The 21991-nt window shown below is 38.0% G+C and overlaps 3 protein-coding genes across 20 annotated transcripts; 1 reads left to right on the top strand and 2 right to left on the bottom strand.

The window, feature by feature from the left end:
- Positions 1 to 16: 16 nt before the first annotated feature.
- zgc:56095 (uncharacterized protein LOC406286 homolog) lies at positions 17 to 2036 on the bottom strand. Of its 2 annotated transcripts, none has more exons than XM_038736619.1 (5): positions 1902 to 2036; positions 1158 to 1261; positions 864 to 1010; positions 648 to 773; positions 17 to 574 (listed from the first exon to the last, which is right to left on the bottom strand). In XM_038736619.1, the coding sequence occupies exons 2-5, from the start codon at positions 1257 to 1259 to the stop codon at positions 425 to 427; spliced, it is 525 nt and encodes a 174-aa protein (XP_038592547.1). In that variant the 5' UTR covers positions 1260 to 1261; positions 1902 to 2036; the 3' UTR covers positions 17 to 424. The 2 variants fall into 2 exon arrangements, with proteins under 2 accessions (XP_038592547.1, XP_038592548.1); XM_038736620.1 differs by lacking the exon at positions 1902 to 2036 and adding an exon at positions 1386 to 1556.
- Positions 2037 to 4111: 2075 nt separating this feature from the next.
- LOC119916562 (receptor-type tyrosine-protein phosphatase H-like) lies at positions 4112 to 18776 on the top strand. 17 transcript variants are annotated; one of them, XM_038736596.1, is made up of 27 exons: positions 4112 to 4430; positions 5428 to 5512; positions 6337 to 6594; positions 6833 to 7090; positions 7332 to 7589; positions 7831 to 8088; positions 8330 to 8587; positions 8829 to 9086; positions 9325 to 9582; positions 9824 to 10081; positions 10320 to 10577; positions 10816 to 11073; positions 11312 to 11569; positions 11811 to 12068; positions 13213 to 13473; positions 13664 to 13894; positions 14555 to 14815; positions 15092 to 15185; positions 15286 to 15333; positions 15568 to 15649; positions 15811 to 15901; positions 16032 to 16108; positions 16432 to 16566; positions 16806 to 16928; positions 17222 to 17382; positions 17555 to 17690; positions 18342 to 18776. In XM_038736596.1, exons 1-27 carry the CDS (start codon positions 4359 to 4361, stop codon positions 18477 to 18479), a joined length of 5091 nt encoding a protein of 1696 aa, XP_038592524.1. In that variant the 5' UTR covers positions 4112 to 4358; the 3' UTR covers positions 18480 to 18776. The 17 variants fall into 17 exon arrangements, with proteins under 17 accessions (XP_038592524.1, XP_038592526.1, XP_038592529.1 ...); XM_038736595.1 differs by having other exon boundaries at positions 4113 to 4430; positions 15283 to 15333; XM_038736605.1 differs by lacking the exon at positions 4112 to 4430 and adding an exon at positions 6080 to 6207 and having other exon boundaries at positions 5430 to 5512; positions 15283 to 15333.
- Positions 18684 to 21018, bottom strand: si:dkey-197c15.6 (putative nuclease HARBI1). The gene is made up of 2 exons (XM_038736618.1): positions 20237 to 21018; positions 18684 to 19387 (listed from the first exon to the last, which is right to left on the bottom strand). Exons 1-2 carry the CDS (start codon positions 20919 to 20921, stop codon positions 18957 to 18959), a joined length of 1116 nt encoding a protein of 371 aa, XP_038592546.1. The 5' UTR covers positions 20922 to 21018; the 3' UTR covers positions 18684 to 18956.
- Positions 21019 to 21991: the final 973 nt, after the last annotated feature.

The raw sequence follows: 21991 nt of genomic DNA, 5'->3' as shown, positions 1-21991 counted from the left end.
TAAAAGACAAAACCAATTTTGTCTTAATCTGCCTTTATTCAATGTTTCAGTGATATTCTAAACTCTTCAAATAAAGTAGTTTGACTCAATGGTATGCATTAAACAATATTTATGAAGGTTAAAACCTCTGACATGCTGGAATGCATAATATGATACAAAGGAGTCGGTTTGAACAAGTGACCATTTTAATAGCTTAGAAAATGTTTGTTTTTAGCACCATATTAGTGAGAACATTATTTTTTTCCACTGTGGCTTTCAAGTAAAATTGAGGTATTTTCTGTTATTTTGCTTTAAACTTACAAGAATGAAGTTTCTCGTAAACTGTGAAGGCATTGAATAATTTTCTTAACGGAGAAGATGAACGTATTCTGAGGGAACATTTGTCTTTTGAAATGTGGAGCTTGTGTCTGTACTGCTGTGACCTTTACAGAGTGTGTTTATCAAAGAGGTATTCTCCCATAGCACCGTGTGTCTCAGACGCGGTGATGCGGGTCAGACTGCCAATGTAATCGCCCAGCTTCTTGATGGTGTCGTGGCTGTCGGTAAGGAAATGCTGCTCGAGGAAGTCACACAGCTGCAAAAGAAGTAACATTAAGATGTAAGACACTGATTTCAAATGTAGTTGAATCCAACAATGCCAGACTTACGTGAGGGTCGTTGTGGGTGCCAGCTCTGCGGTGCACATCAAGGATACATGTGTTTACGGACTTCTGGCAGTCCAGGGAAAATGACATTGCATCCAGACCACCTCTCCAATCTTCTCTGCTTGGTTTCTACAACAGAAAGTTGATACTTGGATAAACATATGCACCAAGAAATATACCAATCTTACTAATGCCCCCAACCAAAAGAACTGGACTTACGGCAATGGTCTGAAGCAGAATTCGCCCTCCTCTCATGTTCTGATATTCCAGCAGCTTCTCAGCCTGTTCCCTCTCTTTCACCGAGAGCTCCAGGAAAAAGCTGGAGAACTTCGGCAAGACAACATCATCCCTGTCAAAATACATCCCCTATAGAGACGAAAGAAACCCAGTAATTTAGGGGATAAGAAAGAAGATTCTTAGCAAACAGACCGCTATCTATTGTTTTATATGAATGCAAAAAAATAAAAAAAAATATACAGCTGTGGGTTAATGTTACTGTAATAGAAGTCATACCAGAGCAAGGTAGGTGTAGGATGTATTGAGCTTGAGGTTGACGAGTTTGTTGATGTCTCCCTCGGTCTCCGAATGGAAGTTTTGTTTTATTACAGACTGCATTTCTAAAAAGAAAGAAAAATAATATTAGAGCGAACCAACAGCAGTTTAAATAAAGCGATTACTTAACTTCAGAGAGATAGATATCCCGTTTTGTAACAGAAAACATCCCGGATGAAAAATACACACCTTTCCTTTCTCAGCCAGCTAACTTGGCTTTGTCTACTCGCCCTCCGAAGTCCCTTACCAAGAGTTCTGCACTTCTTTGTTGCAACCAATATTTAAGGGCTTCAGCAAAACACCAGTCACACTGCCGTCATGTGTAAATATGTAAACGGAGTTCAAGTAGGATGTACGTTAACGTTTCTAGCCAGGTGTTTAGACCCTTACGCTAACGTTAGCATAGGTTGTTAGCTTGATAACCTTAACGTTAGTTCAAAAGCAGACAACAAACGCTGACGTTAACATCAGAAGCTCCGACTTTAGCTCGTTTGTTGAAAGCACAAGAAGTAGCTACTAACGCTAAGTTACCTTTACAAAGTTGCCCTCTAGCCTCCGTTGCAATGCGGAATGTTTGGCTAAGTTGGCATTAACTAAACATTAGTTAACAGACATGTATGCCATGTTAGTTAGCCAGGCCTGACTGTGGATAAAGTTGAATTACTATACTACAGGTTAATGGCACCTTTGTTTTTCGTTACTCACTTGCTCTGTGAGGGTAAATCTACTCCACGCTGCCAGTATTGTAAGTTATCTGGCTTTATCTTGTTGTTTGCACACACCTGCTAGCGTTAGCTCGCTTTGTGTTTTATTCTCTATGCATCTCTACTGCCCCCTCTTGTGTTGGAGACGCATGACATGCATCAGACAATGTGGGTGTTCAATCTAGATAAGAGGTTTTCAAAGTGTGAGACTGTGGTGAGCCTCACTACAGACAAAGCTTGGTGCCCCCTTAGTTGAATTGCTTAGTTTCACTCCACTTCCTGGATGCCTGTGGGATCAGGATTATGTTATTTGATCCTATAGACACTCAACAATTGAGCCAAGATTGCCTAATATTGATGTTTGACATAACTTTGACCAAACACATTAAAAAAGTCTCTGATAAAGTGGGCAAAACAGTTCCCCACAACTACTCTATCTCTGAACTCTCAACATCACACATGTAGGATATTATATGTGATCTCCTTTTGATCACTAATGAATATTGTTTCACTTCTTCTCACTGAGCCTCCCTGGGGAGACCCGCCTCTCACTTTGAAAACCCCTGACCTAGATTGTATGTTCAACCCAACCTAAACAGCCATAACAGCCATGAGCCATAATACTGTAACTAACACATTTCTTATAATAGGCTGCTTAGTCATCAAAACAGAAATGAAGCGTGATGATGGTAAGCAGACACTGTTTGGCAAGCACATCTTCATACATGATTCATACATTTCAAAAGCCTGTATATGTATGTGAGCAGCAGGCAGGGTTAAACTAAGTCCTGCAGTGGATGGGAAGCCAGTGGATGCCTGGAGTGGGGGGTGGTGTGGTGGCAGGAGTGGGTGGACTGGTGGCACAATTGCAGTGCACGTGCTGCTATATGTTGAGAATCTTGAAGGGTGGACCAAACAGGAGGGAATTGAAACAGTTGTGACAGAAGACATGGATGAGCTTTTTAGCATCAGTCCAGGAGAAAAGGACTAATTAAGGGACAAAAGATTTAGTTTTGCACTCATAGAAATGCCAAGCAGAATAAATACAGGCATTCATCTAGATGTATAAAGATAAACATGGTGCACTGTATGACCTAGTACTTAAAATAATCACTGAATTGTATGATTTTTGTGTTGCATTAAGGTTTGAGGTCGTTCTCTGTTAGAATGGCCAGAGCCACAAAATTTATAGTGATAAGACTTTTTTTCTGTATACAAAGACTTCCTTCACCAAAGTAATTAGTGAAATCTATTTTGTAAAGTAGATTTTATAAGGCTTATTTTTTGGTACAGTGGAAACCTATAATGATCAAAAAAGTTTGGGACATAATAATTCTTATAAAAATGCTGTTTAAGTAAGTCACTTATTGTAATCAAGTTGTCCACTCATAGTGATCAATTTGACCCGAACAGATGTGATCACTATAAGAGGTTTCCTCTGAAATGATGAATTCCACAAAAAATTATGAATTTTAAGGTTTGTATAGATTAAAACTACAAAAAAAATGTGATTTTCGCTTATACATATCGTAGAGTCTTGAAATGATCATGCAGACAGGGGCCACATATGAAATAAAGTAATTTTGCATGAATGTTGAATGAATATGCTTTTTAAAAGAAACACTGGTTATGCTCAATATCTTAGCTCACTATACAGTAGTTGTTCTGTTTAAGAATGAAATCTTGAAAAATAAGCATAAGAGGAAAACTATGATCATTTATGAAGAGAACTTCCTCATGTTTCCCCAATGGACAACATTTTCTTTGATTAACCAGTAGCTGTATTGCCTGCTGTGCCATAATATGACCCTATAAACACTATCGTAACTTCATGTTCTGTTCAAAGTGTGTTGGTGATTTTTTTCTGGCTGCAGTTCCTTATAGCTGTTAACCACAAGCAAAGCTATAAATATTACTGACTACCGAGACCGCACAAAGAAACTAAAAGCAAGTCTACTGCTCTGTGAAACCAGCCGATCTGAAGACAGTAGACAGTGATTTTAACTAAGACATTAACATTTTAAAATACTTAAAACACACACACACCTTAAAGGTACACACACAGTCATACACATTAAACTAGTAAGAATAATCATATGGCATACATAAAGCAATTACCACATATAATTATGTAAAACAGGCACACTTTGGCCGTTAATAAGGAAGTAACAGGCGGGGCAAAGGTATCTGTGGTTGTACAAGGCCAAAAGGAGAAGCAGCTATTTACTTAGTCACTTGCCAATATGAAAGGGCTCCAGCGATTACAGAAGGAGGACATGGTTAAGAATTAAAAGTCAACACCACAGGAATAAAGTTAATACTGGACTACGTCAGCCGTGGCACGAGGACATTCACTGCCAACACACCAGTGGCAGTACTGAAAATAGAAACTTGAAGGGGAGCTTCAGACAACAAAGGAGTTCAACAAGCTCATTGTGTGGGTGTTGCTCAATGAACAATGATGAAGCTTTTATCTTGTAAAATCACCTCAGTCCACTTGCTGCTGTGTGTCTTCCTCAGCCTACTTTTGGTAAGTTTTTTTTAACCTTCCGTTTTGATCAGATAGTTACCCTCAACAAAAGAAAACGAGTCGAAACCGCAGTGAATGTTCAAAGCATGGCCTGAAATATCAGTATGTAAAGAACACAAAAAGATCTGCATGATATAAGAATGATGGACTTTTTCAGATGGTGAAATATGATTTAATTCTTTCTCTGCATCAGTAGTCTATTCTCACTTCCTCAGAGAAAAAAAGCACAGATGAGGAAATAACTTACTGTAAAACAGAAGGGGATATATACCTTTAACATTTCCTATCTTGTTTATTGTATGTTTTAGACAAGGTGCTGTAGTTGGATAGTGTTTTGTCTTATAGTTTGTTTATTAGAAGATATAGAATTTTGAATGTTATGATGTGGTAAAAAAATTAAACCTCGGAAGATATCTGTACATATAAATATCTGTTTTTAATGAAAGTGATTTGCTCTTATTTAAAAACAAACGAATAATGGTTTGACGATTGTGTCTGAATTAGTCTTTTTGTCAGCTCTTTTAGTAGCATATTTTAAGAGTTGCACTTGAAGCTTTAGAGGTAGAAGTGCAAAATGCTAGAACAGTTTCCAGGCCATAATTTGCATTTGAAGATCTCTGATGTTTCCTTAAGGTTCCTGCACAACAAGATCATATATTTATCTCAAACTGTTTTGTCAGCCTGTTTGTAATGAAAGATTTTGTACTTGTAAGAAAAATTGTTGACTAAAAGTAGAATAGAACACCTCTATATAGGGAGTGTTGTTTTTTTTTTACCTCCTGCTGCCGCTGACAGATAGATACAATATAATATAGATATAAATTAACAACAGAAATGGCATTGCTTTGTGATACTCAGAGATTGCATTATAGTGTCAACTGTGTAGATTACATAGTCAGCACTTCTGAGCACTTCTGGCAATTTTGTACAGTATGAAATTAGATTTAAATAATATTTTTGATTCTCTCTGGGCCCCAATGATTCGTCATCTGTTTAGGGTGTCACTGACTCCAGCACAAACTCATCAACGGACGAAACACAGAAAACAACAGTGACAAAAGCCACAGAAGCAGTGAAAACCAGTAAGTGTGAGCTGCTGTCCCTTATTTTTGGTTGGTGACAAGTCTGTATTTCCTTGTGTTATATTACGGCAGTCATGAATAATGTTTAATGTGGTGAACGTGTCACACTCAACACTCTCTAATGAAACTTTAATCTCCTGAAAATGTTAAACACCAGGGACATCCTATAATTTTTTTAAATCAAATTTTGTTATTGTTCCTTCTTCATGTCTTTTACATCCTGGCTCCTCCTAACCCAAAAGAGTTCAAATCAGCTAAACAAACTGAGACCAGTATAACTCTGCAGTGGAACAAAGTAAATGTCAGTTTCAACTATACGTTTGAGTTCAATGGAAAGGAGATAAACGTCACTGCATCAGAGGGAAAACTAGTGACACACACAATCACTGAACTTACCAGTGGTACTAAATACGATTTCAGTATTATAATTTAATATCTAATTTAATGCAACATATTGTTGTTTGTTTGGAAAACTACACAAAACAAAACATTTTATTAGGAATATCCTGTCATTTTAAAAACTCCAGATTTTGTTACAGTTTCTTCATCATATCGTTCATGTTCCAGCTCTTCCTAACGCAAAAGAGTTCAAATCAGTTAACGAAACTGAGACCAGCATAACTCTGGAGTGGAATAAAGTAAATGAAAATGAAGTGAAAGAAACCTTCAACTATGTACTTGAGTTTTTTGGAAAGGTGATAAACGTCGCTGCACCAGGGGGACAATTAGTGACACACACAATCTCGAAACTTACCATTGAGACTAAATACGATTTTAAATACAATTATCTGATAATTCCTTCATTGTGTTTCTTTGCATTCCAGCTCCTCGTAACACAGAGGAGTTCAAATCAGTTGGACAAAATGAGACCAGTATAACTCTGCAATGGAAGAAAGTGAATAGCATCCTCAACTATGTACTTGAGTTCAATGGAAAGGTGATAAACGTCACTGCATTAGAGGGACAAGAACACGTGACAGATACAATCATGGAACTCACAAGTGGGACTAAATACGATTTCAGTCTCTTCACTGTGTTTGAAAATGTAACAAGTAGTGGAGTAGACATCACTGCAGTCACTGGTAAGATGTTTTTCCTCGGACAAAGGCTCCAACAAGAGTCAGGATAAAGCTCTGTAATATTATCTAATTTAAAGTGTCTCAGTACCAGAGGGGTGTTGCTCACTTAATATTTTGGACTGTTGCAGTTAAAATAATGGAATTGAATGCAACTTTACTATTCGTTTGAAAATAAACTGCACAAAACATAACTTTTTACAATTATCTGATAATTCCTTCATTGTGTTTCTTTACATTCCAGCTCCTCGTAACACAGAGGAGTTCAAATCAGTTGGACAAAATGAGACCAGTATAAATCTGCAATGGAAGAAAGTGAATGGCATCCTCAACTATGTACTTGAGTTCAATGGAAACGAGATAAACGTCACTGCATCAGAGGGACAAGAACACGTGACACATACAATCATGGAACTCACAAGTGGGACTAAATACAATTTCAGTCTCTTCACTGTGTTTGAAAATGTAAGAAGTAGTGGAGTAGACATCACTGCAGTCACTGGTAAGATGTTTTTCCTCGAACAAAGGCTCCAACAAGAGCCAGGATAAAGCTCTGTAACATTATCTAATTTAAAGTGTCTCAGTACCAGAGGGGTGTTGCTCACTTAATATTTTGGACTGTTGCAGATAAAATAATGGAATTTAATGCAACGTATTAATTGTTTGATAATAAACGGCACAAAACATAACTTTTTAAATACAATTCTCTGACAATTCCTTCATTGTGTTTCTTTACATTCCAGCTCCTCGTAACTCAGAGGAGTTCAAATCAGTTGGACAAAATGAGACCAGTATAACTCTGCAGTGGAAGAAAGTGAAAGAAGCCCTCAGTTATATCATTTTGTTCAATGGAAACGAGATAAACGTCACTGCATCAGATAGACAAGAACACGTGACACATACAATCATGGAACTCACAAGTGGGACTAAATACGATTTCAGTCTCTTCACTGTGTTTGAAAATGTAACAAGTAGTGGAGTAAACATCACTGCAGTCACTGGTAAGATGTTTTTCCTCGAACAAAGGCTCCAACAAGAGCCAGGATAAAGCTCTGTAACATTATCTAATTTAAAGTGTCTCAGTACCAGAGGGGTGTTGCTCACTTAATATTTTGGACTGTTGCAGATAAAATAATGGAATTTAATGCAACGTATTAATTGTTTGATAATAAACGGCACAAAACATAACTTTTTAAATACAATTCTCTGACAATTCCTTCATTGTGTTTCTTTACATTCCAGCTCCTCGTAACTCAGAGGAGTTCAAATCAGTTGGACAAAATGAGACCAGTATAACTCTGCAATGGAAGAAAGTGAATGGCATCCTCAACTATGTACTTGAGTTCAATGGAAAGGTGATAAACGTCACTGCATCAGAGGGACAAGAACACGTGACACATACAATCATGGAACTCACAAGTGGGACTAAATACAATTTCAGTCTCTTCACTGTGTTTGAAAATGTAAGAAGTAGTGGAGTAGACATCACTGCAGTCACTGGTAAGATGTTTTTCCTCTGACAAAGGCTCCAACAAGAGCCAGGATAAAGCTCTGTAACATTATCTAATTTAAAGTGTCTCAGTACCAGAGGGGTGTTGCTCACTTAATATTTTGGACTGTTGCAGATAAAATAATGGAATTTAATGCAACGTATTAATTGTTTGAAAATAAACGGCACAAAACATAACTTTTTAAATACAATTCTCTGACAATTCCTTCATTGTGTTTCTTTACATTCCAGCTCCTCGTAACTCAGAGGAGTTCAAATCAGTTGGACAAAATGAGACCAGTATAACTCTGCAGTGGAAGAAAGTGAAAGAAGCCCTCAGTTATATCATTTTGTTCAATGGAAACGAGATAAACGTCACTGCATCAGATAGACAAGAACACGTGACACATACAATCATGGAACTCACAAGTGGGACTAAATACAATTTCAGTCTCTTCACTGTGTTTGAAAATGTAAGAAGTAGTGGAGTAGACATCACTGCAGTCACTGGTAAGATGTTTTTCCTCTGACAAAGGCTCCAACAAGAGCCAGGATAAAGCTCTGTAACATTATCTAATTTAAAGTGTCTCAGTACCAGAGGGGTGTTGCTCACTTAATATTTTGGACTGTTGCAGATAAAATAATGGAATTTAATGCAACGTATTAATTGTTTGAAAATAAACGGCACAAAACATAACTTTTTAAATACAATTCTCTGACAATTCCTTCATTGTGTTTCTTTACATTCCAGCTCCTCGTAACTCAGAGGAGTTCAAATCAGTTGGACAAAATGAGACCAGTATAACTCTGCAGTGGAAGAAAGTGAAAGAAGCCCTCAGTTATATCATTTTGTTCAATGGAAACGAGATAAACGTCACTGCATCAGATAGACAAGAACACGTGACACATACAATCATGGAACTCACAAGTGGGACTAAATACGATTTCAGTCTCTTCACTGTGTTTGAAAATGTAAGAAGTAGTGGAGTAAACATCACTGCAGTCACTGGTAAGATGTTTTTCCTCTGACAAAGGCTCCAACAAGAGCCAGGATAAAGCTCTGTAACATTATCTAATTTAAAGTGTCTCAGTACCAGAGGGGTGTTACTCACTTAATATTTTGTACTGTTGCAGATAAAATAATGGAATTTAATGCAACGTATTAATCGTTTGAAAATAAAGTGCACAAAACATAACTTTTTTACAATTCTCTGATAATTCCTTCATTGTGTTTCTTTACATTCCAGCTCCTCGTAACACAGAAGAGTTCAAATCAGTTGGACAAAATGAGACCAGTATAACTCTGCAATGGAAGAAAGTGAATGGCATCCTCAACTATGTACTTGAGTTCAATGGAAAGGTGATAAACGTCACTGCATCAGAGGGACAAGAACACGTGACACATACAATCATGGAACTCACAAGTGGGACTAAATACGATTTCAGTCTCTTCACTGTGTTTGAAAATGTAACAAGTAGTGGAGTAGACATCACTGCAGTCACTGGTAAGATGTTTTTCCTCTGACAAAGGCTCCAACAAGAGCCAGGATAAAGCTCTGTAATATTATCTAATTTAAAGTGTCTCAGTACCAGAGGGGTGTTGCTCACTTAATATTTTGGACTGTTGCAGATAAAATAATGGAATTTAATGCAACGTATTAATTGTTTGAAAATAAACTGCACAAAACATAACTTTTTAAATACAATTCTCTGACAATTCCTTCATTTTGTTTCTTTACATTCCAGCTCCTCGTAACTCAGAGGAGTTCAAATCAGTTGGACAAAATGAGACCAGTATAACTCTGCAATGGAAGAAAGTGAATGGCACCTTCAGCTATATCATTTTGTTCAATGGAAACGAGATAAACGTCACTGCATCAGAGGGACAAGAACACGTGACACATACAATCATAGAACTCACAAGTGGGACTAAATACGATTTCAGTCTCTTCACTGTGTTTGAAAATGTAAGAAGTAGTGGAGTAAACATCACTGCAGTCACTGGTAAGATGCTTTTCCTCTGACAAAGGCTCCAACAAGAGCCAGGATAAAGCTCTGTAATATTATCTAATTTAAAGTGTCTCAGTACCAGAGGGGTGTTGCTCACTTAATATTTTGGACTGTTGCAGATAAAATAATGGAATTGAATGCAACGTATTAATTGTTTGAAAATAAAGTGCACAAAACATAACTTTTTTACAATTCTCTGATAATTCCTTCATTGTGTTTCTTTACATTCCAGCTCCTCGTAACACAGAAGAGTTCAAATCAGTTGGACAAAATGAGACCAGTATAACTCTGCAGTGGAAGAAAGTGAAAGAAGCCCTCAGTTATATCATTTTGTTCAATGGAAACGAGATAAACGTCACTGCATCAGAGGGACAAGAACACGTGACACATACAATCATGGAACTCACAAGTGGGACTAAATACAATTTCAGTCTCTTCACTGTGTTTGAAAATGTAAGAAGTAGTGGAGTAGACATCACTGCAGTCACTGGTAAGATGTTTTTCCTCGAACAAAGGCTCCAACAAGAGCCAGGATAAAGCTCTGTAACATTATCTAATTTAAAGTGTCTCAGTACCAGAGGGGTGTTGCTCACTTAATATTTTGGACTGTTGCAGATAAAATAATGGAATTGAATGCAACGTATTAATTGTTTGAAAATAAAGTGCACAAAACATAACTTTTTTACAATTCTCTGATAATTCCTTCATTGTGTTTCTTTACATTCCAGCTCCTCGTAACACAGAAGAGTTCAAATCAGTTGGACAAAATGAGACCAGTATAACTCTGCAATGGAAGAAAGTGAATGGCATCCTCAACTATGTACTTGAGTTCAATGGAAAGGTGATAAACGTCACTGCATCAGAGGGACAAGAACACGTGACACATACAATCATGGAACTCACAAGTGGGACTAAATACAATTTCAGTCTCTTCACTGTGTTTGAAAATGTAAGAAGTAGTGGAGTAGACATCACTGCAGTCACTGGTAAGATGTTTTTCCTCGAACAAAGGCTCCAACAAGAGCCAGGATAAAGCTCTGTAACATTATCTAATTTAAAGTGTCTCAGTACCAGAGGGGTGTTGCTCACTTAATATTTTGGACTGTTGCAGATAAAATAATGGAATTGAATGCAACGTATTAATTGTTTGAAAATAAAGTGCACAAAACATAACTTTTTTACAATTCTCTGATAATTCCTTCATTGTGTTTCTTTACATTCCAGCTCCTCGTAACACAGAAGAGTTCAAATCAGTTGGACAAAATGAGACCAGTATAAATCTGCAATGGAAGAAAGTGAATGGCATCCTCAACTATGTACTTGAGTTCAATGGAAAGGTGATAAACGTCACTGCATCAGAGGGACAAGAACACGTGACACATACAATCATGGAACTCACAAGTGGGACTAAATACAATTTCAGTCTCTTCACTGTGTTTGAAAATGTAAGAAGTAGTGGAGTAGACATCACTGCAGTCACTGGTAAGATGTTTTTCCTCTGACAAAGGCTCCAACAAGAGCCAGGATAAAGCTCTGTAACATTATCTAATTTAAAGTGTCTCAGTACCAGAGGGGTGTTGCTCACTTAATATTTTGGACTGTTGCAGATAAAATAATGGAATTTAATGCAAAGTATTAAATGTTTGAAAATAAACTGCACAAAACATAACTTTTTAAATGCAATTCTCTGACAATTCCTTCATTGTGTTTCTTTACATTCCAGCTCCTCGTAACTCAGAGGAGTTCAAATCAGTTGGACAAACTGAGACCAGTATAAATCTGCAATGGAAGAAAGTGAATGGCATCCTCAGCTATATCATTTTGTTCAATGGAAAGGTGATAAACGTCACTGCATCAGAGGGACAAGAACACGTGACACGTACAATCGTAGAACTCACAAGTGGGACTAAATACGATTTCAGTCTCTTCACTGTGTTTGAAAATGTCAGAAGTAGTGGAGTAAACATCACTGCAGTCACTGGTAAGATGTCTTTCCTTATCCGAATAATATGATTGGCTGGCTTGTCTGCTTGTCTACCTGCATGCACTCTGCCCGTGCACTCACTGCACATGAAAATGTGTTTTGGAGGAATGTCTTTGGAGGAAGGGCTCAAGGGAGGGGGTGGGATTTTTTTAATTAGATACTTTCAAAACCTGTCTCTTTCTAGTTTATTTAACGTTGATACAACAGCTTACATTTTATTTGCAAATGGTTGTTGCTCACCTAATATGTGAAATATGAAAAAATATAAGAATGAAATTAAATTTAAAAGAAATAACATCAAATCATGATAGTTATATGCTTTCATTTAAAAATAAATCAGTGACTTTAAGCTTCTGAAAATGTTAAGAATGTGACCGTGTTGACACAAATTGAGACCAGTATAACTGATATGGGGCAAGGTTAACAGCATCTCAACTTACATCCTAGAATGTGATAACAATGCCAGTCTTGTTAAGGTCAAGTTAATTTTATTAGAGGCACCAGTTATGTGTGATCCATTTGCTTACTGCTGAGACAAAATGTAATTTCACTCCCATCACTGTGTTTGAGGGAGTCATGTGGCGTTTGATGGAGGTGACCTGTATACACTTAGAGCCAAGTATTTTGCTTGCGATATGCAACACAAATCATCATACACAAATTGTTATATTTAACTTTACCTACAACTACACGTTAACAAATAGTCCCACCAATCTCTTGAGTAAAATAAATGTAAAATGAAACTTTCAACAAACATAGGATTTTGAGGGACTAATGTTTCTTTACATTACATGAATTAACAGATGAATAGTAATTACTGCACAGCAAAGTCAAATTTAGATGCTTATAACTGGAGTTCAATTGAACACACAACAGCCAGTAGATAGTGACCTGGACTTGTTCTTGTTACTGCCTAGATATTTGAGATAAATCTACACAGGGGTCTAATTTCTAAAGGATTAACTAGGCTGTCACTAGCCTGTGGGTCACTGCAAATACTATTAAAAAGAGTACGGTTTAGACCTGCTCTATATGCAAAGTGCAATGAGATAATATCTGTTATGAATTGGCCGTACATAAATAAAATTTAATTGAATTAATTTTATGGTGAGTGATGGCTCCCCCCCCCCCTTTTCATCAGTTCCCACAATGGTGGCTTTGGTCAATGTGACTGAACGCTCTGTTACCAGCGTAACCCTGCAGTGGAATGTGGATGTGGAGAAAAACTGGAACTACACTCTTCAAATTAATGGGGAAACCTTTCAAGTTCCCCAAAATGGATCCTTGAATGTTGTGTCACAGTCATCGCAATCTCTCCAGCCTGGAACAGAGTATGCATTCAGCGTGACCACGGTATTCTCTGGACTCAAAAGCACTCCTTATAAAGGCTTCATAGTGACAGGTAAATATACATGCCTTCTCTCTGACAAACTCAAAATCTGTTGTGATATGAATAACACAGTATTGTTTTATGTGTAAATTAACAAAGAGCCTACAAGTCCTGTTTCTGGAAAACTTAAGTTAGTATTTTTTTTGATCGAATCATGTGCTTTATAGGCTTTTGTCTGCATTTATTTTCTCTTTCATTTCAGCCATAGACTGTACCAATGTGTCCTGGCATGTTACTAACTTATCGATCCAAGGAGTGATTGAAGGCTTGTTCTCGAATGCAACAGCCACTAATAAATCCCAAACTCATGTCAGTCCTGGAGGTCGCAATGTGTCATTTTCTGGTCTTTACCCCGGTGCAACCTATACAGTGTCTCTTGTGTATGAAAGAAATTCCACACGCTTTCAACAGTGTAGCCACAATCTGACAATCAGTAAGTACAGATCTGTCTTACTACATTAACATTAATATTAATATTTTTCTGTATTTCCAACACAAATAACATTAAGTACTAACATGATCTGCTTAATCTGTATTTTAAGAAAGATTTCCAAGTACTTTAACATTACATAATGTAATGTAATTTACTTTTAGTTTTGAGTTCTTGAAACCATGTAATAAATGTAATTATACACTGTGCAGCAAAATACAGTACCTTTCATTCACATGTACAGTTATTAGTGCTAATTGAAATGATATGGTTATATGGGCTGTAGCTAATGCTACTTTTTAAAATCAGTTAAAGTGTTGTTGATTGTTTTAGTGGCATTTTTGTGTCTTAATCGATTATTGTTACAGTTTTTAATAATTTTCTGTGGATTAACTAATCATATGAATGAAAGATTTTTTAAACAAAATACATTGTGGCATTATTGTGTTATGTTGGACTACATATTTTTGATGGGAAAAAGTAAGTGCACTCCTTTTTTGCAGTGGAGTGCAGATTTTAAAAAGATAGGTCATCAAATATTTGTCTTTAGTATATAGAAATGCATGAATTTGTGTTGTGTATTTTGACAAATTATATAGTTACACTGTGTTGGTATGTTGATGTTTGTGATTGTAAAGGCATCTTTTCACTTGATTTTTTCAGTTCCTCCAGATTTAAGTGCTCACTGTGAGTACTGGGCAGCTGGCTACTCTGTCTTTATTGTCTGGAATAAGCCGGCTGGAGTGTGGACTTCAGTCGAGGTTAATGTGACTGGGAAAACTCATAAAGTGGAAAATGGGGAACAGCATATCAAAATATCTGGATTCCTACCTGCCAGAACATATGAGGTGTCTTTAGCTTCACTGTCTGGGACCGTCAGGAGTTATAAACCAATTGTTTTTTCATGTCCTACCGATCCAAGAGGTGAGTCAAAGGGACTAAATGACTCTACAAAACAGTTTGTTCCGTGATGTAAAACAATATATTCTCACCCATTTTTGTGCTGTGCTGGCATCAGTTATATGACTTTCTTGTTGTTTGGTTTTGGGACTTTATATTTCACTTTTTTTCTCACATTGCAAAATTCACCCTTCTGGGAAAATAAAGATAGTGTGACAGTGATGCCAATAGAGACTGCTCTGCTGTGTTGAGTTTCTCCGTTATGTTACAAACATTTAATGCAAATTTTCTTCCTTGTAGGAGTCATTGCAGGGTCAGTTTTTGCTGTGCTTCTTTTTGGTCTCCTGGTTGGTCTGATTGTCTTGATTATGCTTAAAAGACCAGATATCATCAGGTTTGTACTGCCTCGGTGACTATTCATTATCTGATTGTCTCCCTGAAATGTACTCAATTAGACTCCAGCAGTGAACACATTTGCTTATTTTCCACAGCAGAAGAAAGATGTTCATCGGTGGTTCCATACTATCTAATAAAAAGTGCATGTAAGTATACTTTTCATCATCTTTTCATATTGTTAACACCACTGTCAGTCCCTGAAAATGTGGTGAAAAAAAAGAGAAAATTATGTCTCTATGTAATGAGGTTCACTTGGGATAGAATTCGCTGGTTAACCACAAAAATAAACTGGATCTAATATTAATGTCAATCTTTATTCTGTAATATTTATGTATGTCAACTTTCTTACAAAATGACATGACAAGTTGTTGTTTTTTCAGAGCTATTCCGGTGACGAAGTTTCCAGACCACTTCTACCAATTAAGTGCAGATGAGAACAGAGGTTTCAGTGAGGAATATGAGGTGCTTAAAAAAGAAAATTGTATTTTGTTCCCCCTCTTCTGTGTCTTCCTATATTTGTATAGGACTGTTAAACTCTATGTGCATAGTTGTGATACTGTTGAAATTGTTTTCTGTTGACCTTTGTCTCAATCACACGGCTTCATCTGCCAACTTCCACGCAGAATCTCATTCCTGTTGGCACTGAGCAGACACGCAAGGAAGCTGTTCTACCTGAGAACAAAGCGAGGAATCGTTTCAACAATGTCCTGCCATGTAAGCCTTCCCTCTGACCATGCTATCACGAGTAATAAAGGCTGATGAAATGGTCCAGATCCACTCACTCATCCTAGTTGCTGCTGTTGTGGTGCATTGCAGTTAAACATCTTCTGTTTTATCTTCCTAGATGACTGGTGTCGGGTGAAGCTAACTACATCAAATTCCAACGGGACCTCCGACTACATTAATGCCAATTACATGCCAGTAGGTATTCCTTGATAACTAACAATCATTTAAGAAAACTCTTTCTGTAATTATTGTGCACCACCATATAGTGAGCTTGGAAAAACCTTGACTCAAACTGTCAAAAAAATCCTTTAGTAAGAAAGGGCAGATTTTATAAGCTTGAACCATTCATCTTAACTGAAGTAAATGGTTGCTGAAACACATGCACATGTACATTAATTTCAAGTCTAGCAATTTATGCTGACTTCCTGCACAACATGGTGTCTAATATCATACTGAGCAATGTAGGACATAGAAAAGCTAGAGAAGTGTACACATTAATGCTGGCAATTGCTTCTCAGGGCTACAACAGCAACAGAGAGTACATTGCCACTCAGGGTCCTCTGCCCTACACAGTCAATGATTTCTGGAGGATGATCTGGGAACAAAGAGTGAAACGCATCGTCATGGTTACCAACTGCACTGAGGGAGGAAGGGTGAGTTTTCAGGAAGATTTGAGAGTCCTTGATTGCCACATTTGACAGGAAGTGCAAACTTTTTTGAGCAATTTATTGCTTTGTTGTGAATCATTTGCTTTTATAGCTAATGGGTTGTCAAATGGGACAGTTTACATGTCCTACAGTGCACACCAATAATTAAGTGTCAAAGTTTAGTGACACTTTTTGATCTACTGCTACAGCTACATTAAAACAGTGTTTGTGCTTTCCCTTTTTAGACTAAGTGTGAACAATACTGGCCTGCTGATAGCAGGCCTTGCCTTCACGGAGAGCTGTTGGTCACCATCACGTCTGTGCAGCAGGAGCCCAACTGGACATTGAGGGAATTTAGGATGAAACATGTATGAAACATCTCTAAAATGTTTATAGTGTGACTAAATAGGTTTGGTATTAATATGTCTCTACATTTCTGTTTTGACTGTGCCTAACTCAAACTGTGTCAAAGCACAAATAGCAATTTATTTAAATACATTATGTCTTTCGCTGTAAATGTCATCAAAGAAGTTTGTCTGAATTTGTACACATTTGCTTTTAAAGAGGGTAATGCTTATAGGTATCATTTACCAACCACTTGACTAGTTCAAGCCATAGATCCAAGTTATTTGAATTCCTCGTATGTGAATCTTCTTCACAGAGGAACACCTCAGAGGAGCGCATGGTGAAACATTTTCACTTCACTGCCTGGCCTGACCATGGCGTCCCACAGGGCACAGAAGTCCTGATCCAGTTCAGGGGACTGGTGAGGCAACATATAGAGAAAGAAGGGACTGGAGCACCGACCGTAGTGCACTGCAGGTACAGAATGAGTGCTTGTGTGGAGAGTACTGAGCCATTTGTTGGGCGCTTTGAAACAAAAAAAAAAACTGTCACTGTCTTAATTTTTATATTTTTTTCTTGGTCACTACTGATGATGACCTTTATACCTTGACACTAACTGCTCACCTTTTGCTGCGTGTCTCTCTCTTAGTGCTGGAGTGGGGAGGACAGGCACTATCATCGCCCTAGATGTGTTGCTCCAGCAGCTAGGGAAAGAAAGAGCAGTGGACATCAACGGTTTTGTGCACAAGATGAGACTGTGTCGACCATACATGGTGCAGACAGAGGTAAAACTGATCGTACGAAGTTGCTTCAGGCTGAACTACCACATCTTTAGTTAGCTAACCATTTAAGGTTGGGTCTCTTTCAATTTTTAGACACAGCTGGTGATACAGTACAAGCAGTGATACTATAGCCCATATATGCTGTGCACATATTTCCATGTAGTTACTCATTTCCATCCCCAAAATATGGGTCTGAGACAGTCTTCTCTACTACCCCACTTAGCTTTTACAAGTCACTCTGCCTGAATATTTATCAAAAAAAGACATTTACAAATCTTGAATCAAAATCTCAGTAATTCTGGAAAGGAAAGAATTATTCAATCATACTAAATATTAACATATGTGTGGAATTAGGGCCATTTGTTGTGCAGTTTCTATGCAAGTGTCACACCTTTCCAATACGTCACACTTTTTTTTGTCTATGAATGGAAATCTTTCAGTCAAATTCACATTCTTTGTGACGCCAAATTATAATAAATCCAAACAAAAAAGCTTGACCTACATTATTAGGAAACTTTGAGGCTTTTAAACATCTACAGTTTAATGTGTTTAATCTTTTCTGTGGCAATACTGCATACAAGGAAGTACTAGCCAGAATCCAGTGTGTACAAAGTTCAGCTTTTGAAATGACCAGCATCTTTGGTTTCTTTTCAGTCCCAGTATGTTTTCCTGCACCAATGCATCATGGACAGTCTGCAGGCACACGACAAGCTTGAAGAGAACATATATGAGAACTCAGACATGATTTATGCTAATGCCACTGCACTCCAAGAGTTTCACTCAAATGCCTAAACTAAACAAGATTGTGCACTTCATGACAAACTAATTCAAGTCTACATACTTTGTATATTGTTATAAAGTGTAAATATGAAAAACATTTGAGCCTTATATATTTAGTGTATATGCATAGTTTCCCTTTTATATGCAAAGTTATTATCATCATCATCATCATCATCATCATCATGTGAGGGAACAATACTCCTGCTGACCAAAGAATGTTTTCAAATTGAATTTATTTATAAGAAATGTAGGTAGATAAGTATGTTTTTTATTTGTACAAGAAATAAAGTATTTTTAGTAACAAAATCACCATAATGTGGTTTTAAAAAATCTGCAAACGAGATGAAAATGCTGCCAAAGTGACATGATAACAGCAACTTGCCTCAAACTGTGTATAAGTCTTGCAATTAAAAGCTGGGATTTGGTTCCAGTGTTTGTCTTTAACAGTATGTCGATGATCCTCTAGAGCAGGCAACACACCTGCTCTGCTCACATGTCCTCCTCTGTTATGCCTGTACTCGGTGGGTCCTGACTACTGGAGACAGCGGAGAAGTTTTTGAAGATGAGTTCCTGTCTGGCTTTTAGAGCCTCAGTGTTGATCTCTACTGCCACTGAATGCTGCTTGCCTGGAAGCAGGGGCTCAATTTTACCAGCTACAGGAGGAGGAGGGTCAGAGAACTTCTTAGCGATGTTGTGCAGGACACAGCACGCCTTGATAATGTTGGACTTTTTGTCCAAAGAGCCTTCTTGTGCAAAACCCAGTTGCATCAGGCATCTGAAACGCCTCTTCATGGAGCCGAGCGTTGTCCGCATGACGTTGTGGATCTTTGCGTGGGCCTCATTAAAGCGGAACTCACTGTCATTTGTAGGCTCTGACACAGGAGTCAAGACATGTTTACTTAATTGGTAGCCTTTCCCACCTTTAAGAAGGACACAAAATCATACAATTAATAAAGCAGCAGAGAAACAGGAGCATTAAAATGATAATCCTAAAGTAATGTAATAAAATGAGTTTTAATAATGCAGATGAAACAGGTAATGTGGATTGTGGAGGGTACAAACCGGCCTTGCAGTCTGCCAGGAATTTATTACACAAAGTTGAGAAACTGATCTGTACACCTACTCCAAGGAAGGCAGTATGATTACACCACAAGTGTTTTATTTAGAAAATAATGAAGCAACAATTTTCAGAGCTAAATAGAAGCTAAAAGAGGAACATAATTTACACATTGAGTGTGGACCATGCTAGCACCAACAAAAGCACACAAAGGAATGATGGTAAAATAAGACTGCATTGCATGGGTACTACTATGAAATAGTGACAAAGTACCAGTGCTGTATGATGTAATATAACAATCTTCAGAATGACTGAGTAGTAATGTTCACTCTTGACCTTAGAAAGTAGTTTGACAAACATAGTTCAACTTAAGGTCCACTTACTAGCAAATGGAGCTGTCATGGCATCCCAGCAAACCCTATCTGCTGAGGAAGCCTTGGAAAATGCTAGTAAGTGGTCCTTTGAGTTAAGTTTTTTTTTGTCATATTATTATTATTTTAAACAAATACACAAATCCGTTAAGATACAAAGCACACTAGCTGGGTGTTTAATGTGTAGCAAACATTTTAAATAAAAACATACATTGTCAAGGGTTAGGCATCACTTTGCACAGAGTGAAGACTAGGTAGCCTAACCATTCTTATCTATGCGTCTGACTACATGGGCTTTTCCCATTCTTTGACTTCTGTTTCTTATTTTAAGAATATCTTACCAATAACCCAAAATGGTCCGTGCAAGTCCTCCTCCATTTCTCTTCCTTTGAACGACGAGTCCCACATTTCCTGCTCAAACGTGCTGCCCACACAGCATTTTTCAACGCTCAGTATGTTGCCGTCAGAGTCTGAGATGATCTGGCTCACGACCGACGTGTAACCCAAGGTGTTTACAAAAGACCTGAACGTGTCCTTCTCGTAGGGAGAGGCTCTGATCTTGAAGTGAGCTGGAGCCAGGACGCCCAGGACATTGGGGATCCCACATAATTTCTCTATCTTGAAGGCGACGTTGGCTCTGGCTTGCTGGATCAGCGGGAATGAGATGAACTGATCGGACATCCCCGCGATGACCCCAGAGACTGTGCCGATGACCGAGTAGCACTCCGTCTGGCTGAGTCCAACTTTCTGCAGGACGGGAGCGGAGGAGACTCCGTGCGCGTAATAGTTCAGCGCCACCATGAGCATCGAGTCCACGGACAGCCCGGGTTTCTTCAAAGCGACGTTCTTCATGCGGATGCGGGCGGCGTCTGTGATGAACGAGATGCAAGGTCTGGTGAGGTGGAACATCTGGAACAAAGCTTCGTCCTCGAACTCGTCGAAGCAGCTCGGAGGCCCGCAGTCCACTTCGCCATACCCGAGGAGCTCATCCTGGACCGCGAGCCACACCGGCAGAGCGAAGGCCATTTGTTTACTGCCGCAGTGCGTTTAACTGAACATGCCCGACGAATACTACTGGATGAATTACAAATGATAAACAGCAGCAAGTATCATGGAGGCACAGTCTTCTTCGCTGAGGTTTAGACAATCCGCAAAGCTGTTCGTTATCGCCACCTAGTGGACAGGAATAAATACTAAAAACGAATGCAGCTATGTCTTCATCAAACGTCCAACTCTGCCACATCTTCAAAGCAGTACACCAGAATTTTGTCTCTGTCTTCTTTCTCTTAGATATTGGGACAACTTTCCAGGCCATATTCCTTTACCCTTCATTAGCTTTCGAATAGACAGGCTTGGAAAAAGTGTATATTTCCCGTATGCATGATGTTCTCGAAATAATGAAGAGGGAACATTGGACTTCAGAGGAGGTTTAAAAAAGAGGAGGACATCAGATAGATGTTTAGTGCTGCCTTAACATGGTAAATCTGAGTCAGGATTTTCTTCTCCAGAACCTCCAAATCCTTTCCAGGTGAAATAGGCTACTATCTAATTGTTTATTTCAACTTGTATGAATATTACATGTATAAACAAAAACAAATTGATTACAAATGAGCAAATCTAGGCCAACCTCAAGCAGGGAAAGAGAGACAGAGACAGACCATACTGGTAAATCTGAATGAATACTTTGGTGCTTGTTGCTTCTGTAAAATGAGCTAATGATTGAATTGTGGAGAATGATGGGTACTCCCTGATCCCTTCAGCAATAAAAAACACTCAAACCTACAACAACATAGGCAACGTGGCCAACTACTAAACTGCGTCACACTGTTGGAGTTGTAGGTACTTTTTTATCCTACGTCCATTTGAGTTCACAAAAACAAGTATCACACAATTTCTCATTGTGGAATTGATCATTTTGAGTGGCCAAATATTTTCCTAAGGTTTTCCTGCTGGCTTGATCAATATGTCTATATTGTTTTGTTCATAGTGTGTATATTAGTGTTGTCTACTCTGTAGTTTGTGTCTGATTTTATTTTATTATTATTATTATTTTATTATTGTATGAATAAGCACATTGTGAGCAATGTACAATCCTC

This window comes from Micropterus salmoides, unplaced genomic scaffold (assembly GCF_014851395.1).
Source record: "Micropterus salmoides isolate LMB-PRFRI ecotype aquatic unplaced genomic scaffold, ASM1485139v1 Ms_hic_scaffold_21, whole genome shotgun sequence".
Taxonomy (NCBI): domain Eukaryota; kingdom Metazoa; phylum Chordata; class Actinopteri; order Centrarchiformes; family Centrarchidae; genus Micropterus; species Micropterus salmoides.
The sequence above is the reverse complement of the archived record's forward strand: the minus strand, read 5'-3'. Positions and strand labels throughout refer to the sequence as shown.

What these genes read in the sequence shown, in the direction of transcription:
- zgc:56095 (XM_038736619.1), bottom strand. Translation starts at nt 1,259, where the DNA reads ATGCAGTCTGTAATAAAACAAAACTTCCATTCGGAGACCGAGGGAGAC. An exon ending in TTCTGCTTCAGACCATTGCC is followed by an intron (nt 774 to 863) that starts GTAAGTCCAGTT and finishes TTTCTGTTGTAG; the next exon opens with AAACCAAGCAGAGAAGATTG. An exon ending in GCACCCACAACGACCCTCAC is followed by an intron (nt 575 to 647) that starts GTAAGTCTGGCA and finishes CTTCTTTTGCAG; the next exon opens with CTGTGTGACTTCCTCGAGCA.
- LOC119916562 (XM_038736595.1), top strand. Translation starts at nt 4,359, where the DNA reads ATGATGAAGCTTTTATCTTGTAAAATCACCTCAGTCCACTTGCTGCTG. An exon ending in AGACATCACTGCAGTCACTG is followed by an intron (nt 10,578 to 10,815) that starts GTAAGATGTTTT and finishes TTTACATTCCAG; the next exon opens with CTCCTCGTAACACAGAAGAG. An exon ending in TTAATGCCAATTACATGCCA is followed by an intron (nt 16,109 to 16,431) that starts GTAGGTATTCCT and finishes ATTGCTTCTCAG; the next exon opens with GGCTACAACAGCAACAGAGA.
- si:dkey-197c15.6 (XM_038736618.1), bottom strand. Translation starts at nt 20,921, where the DNA reads ATGGCCTTCGCTCTGCCGGTGTGGCTCGCGGTCCAGGATGAGCTCCTC. An exon ending in CGGACCATTTTGGGTTATTG is followed by an intron (nt 19,388 to 20,236) that starts GTAAGATATTCT and finishes TCCTTCTTAAAG; the next exon opens with GTGGGAAAGGCTACCAATTA.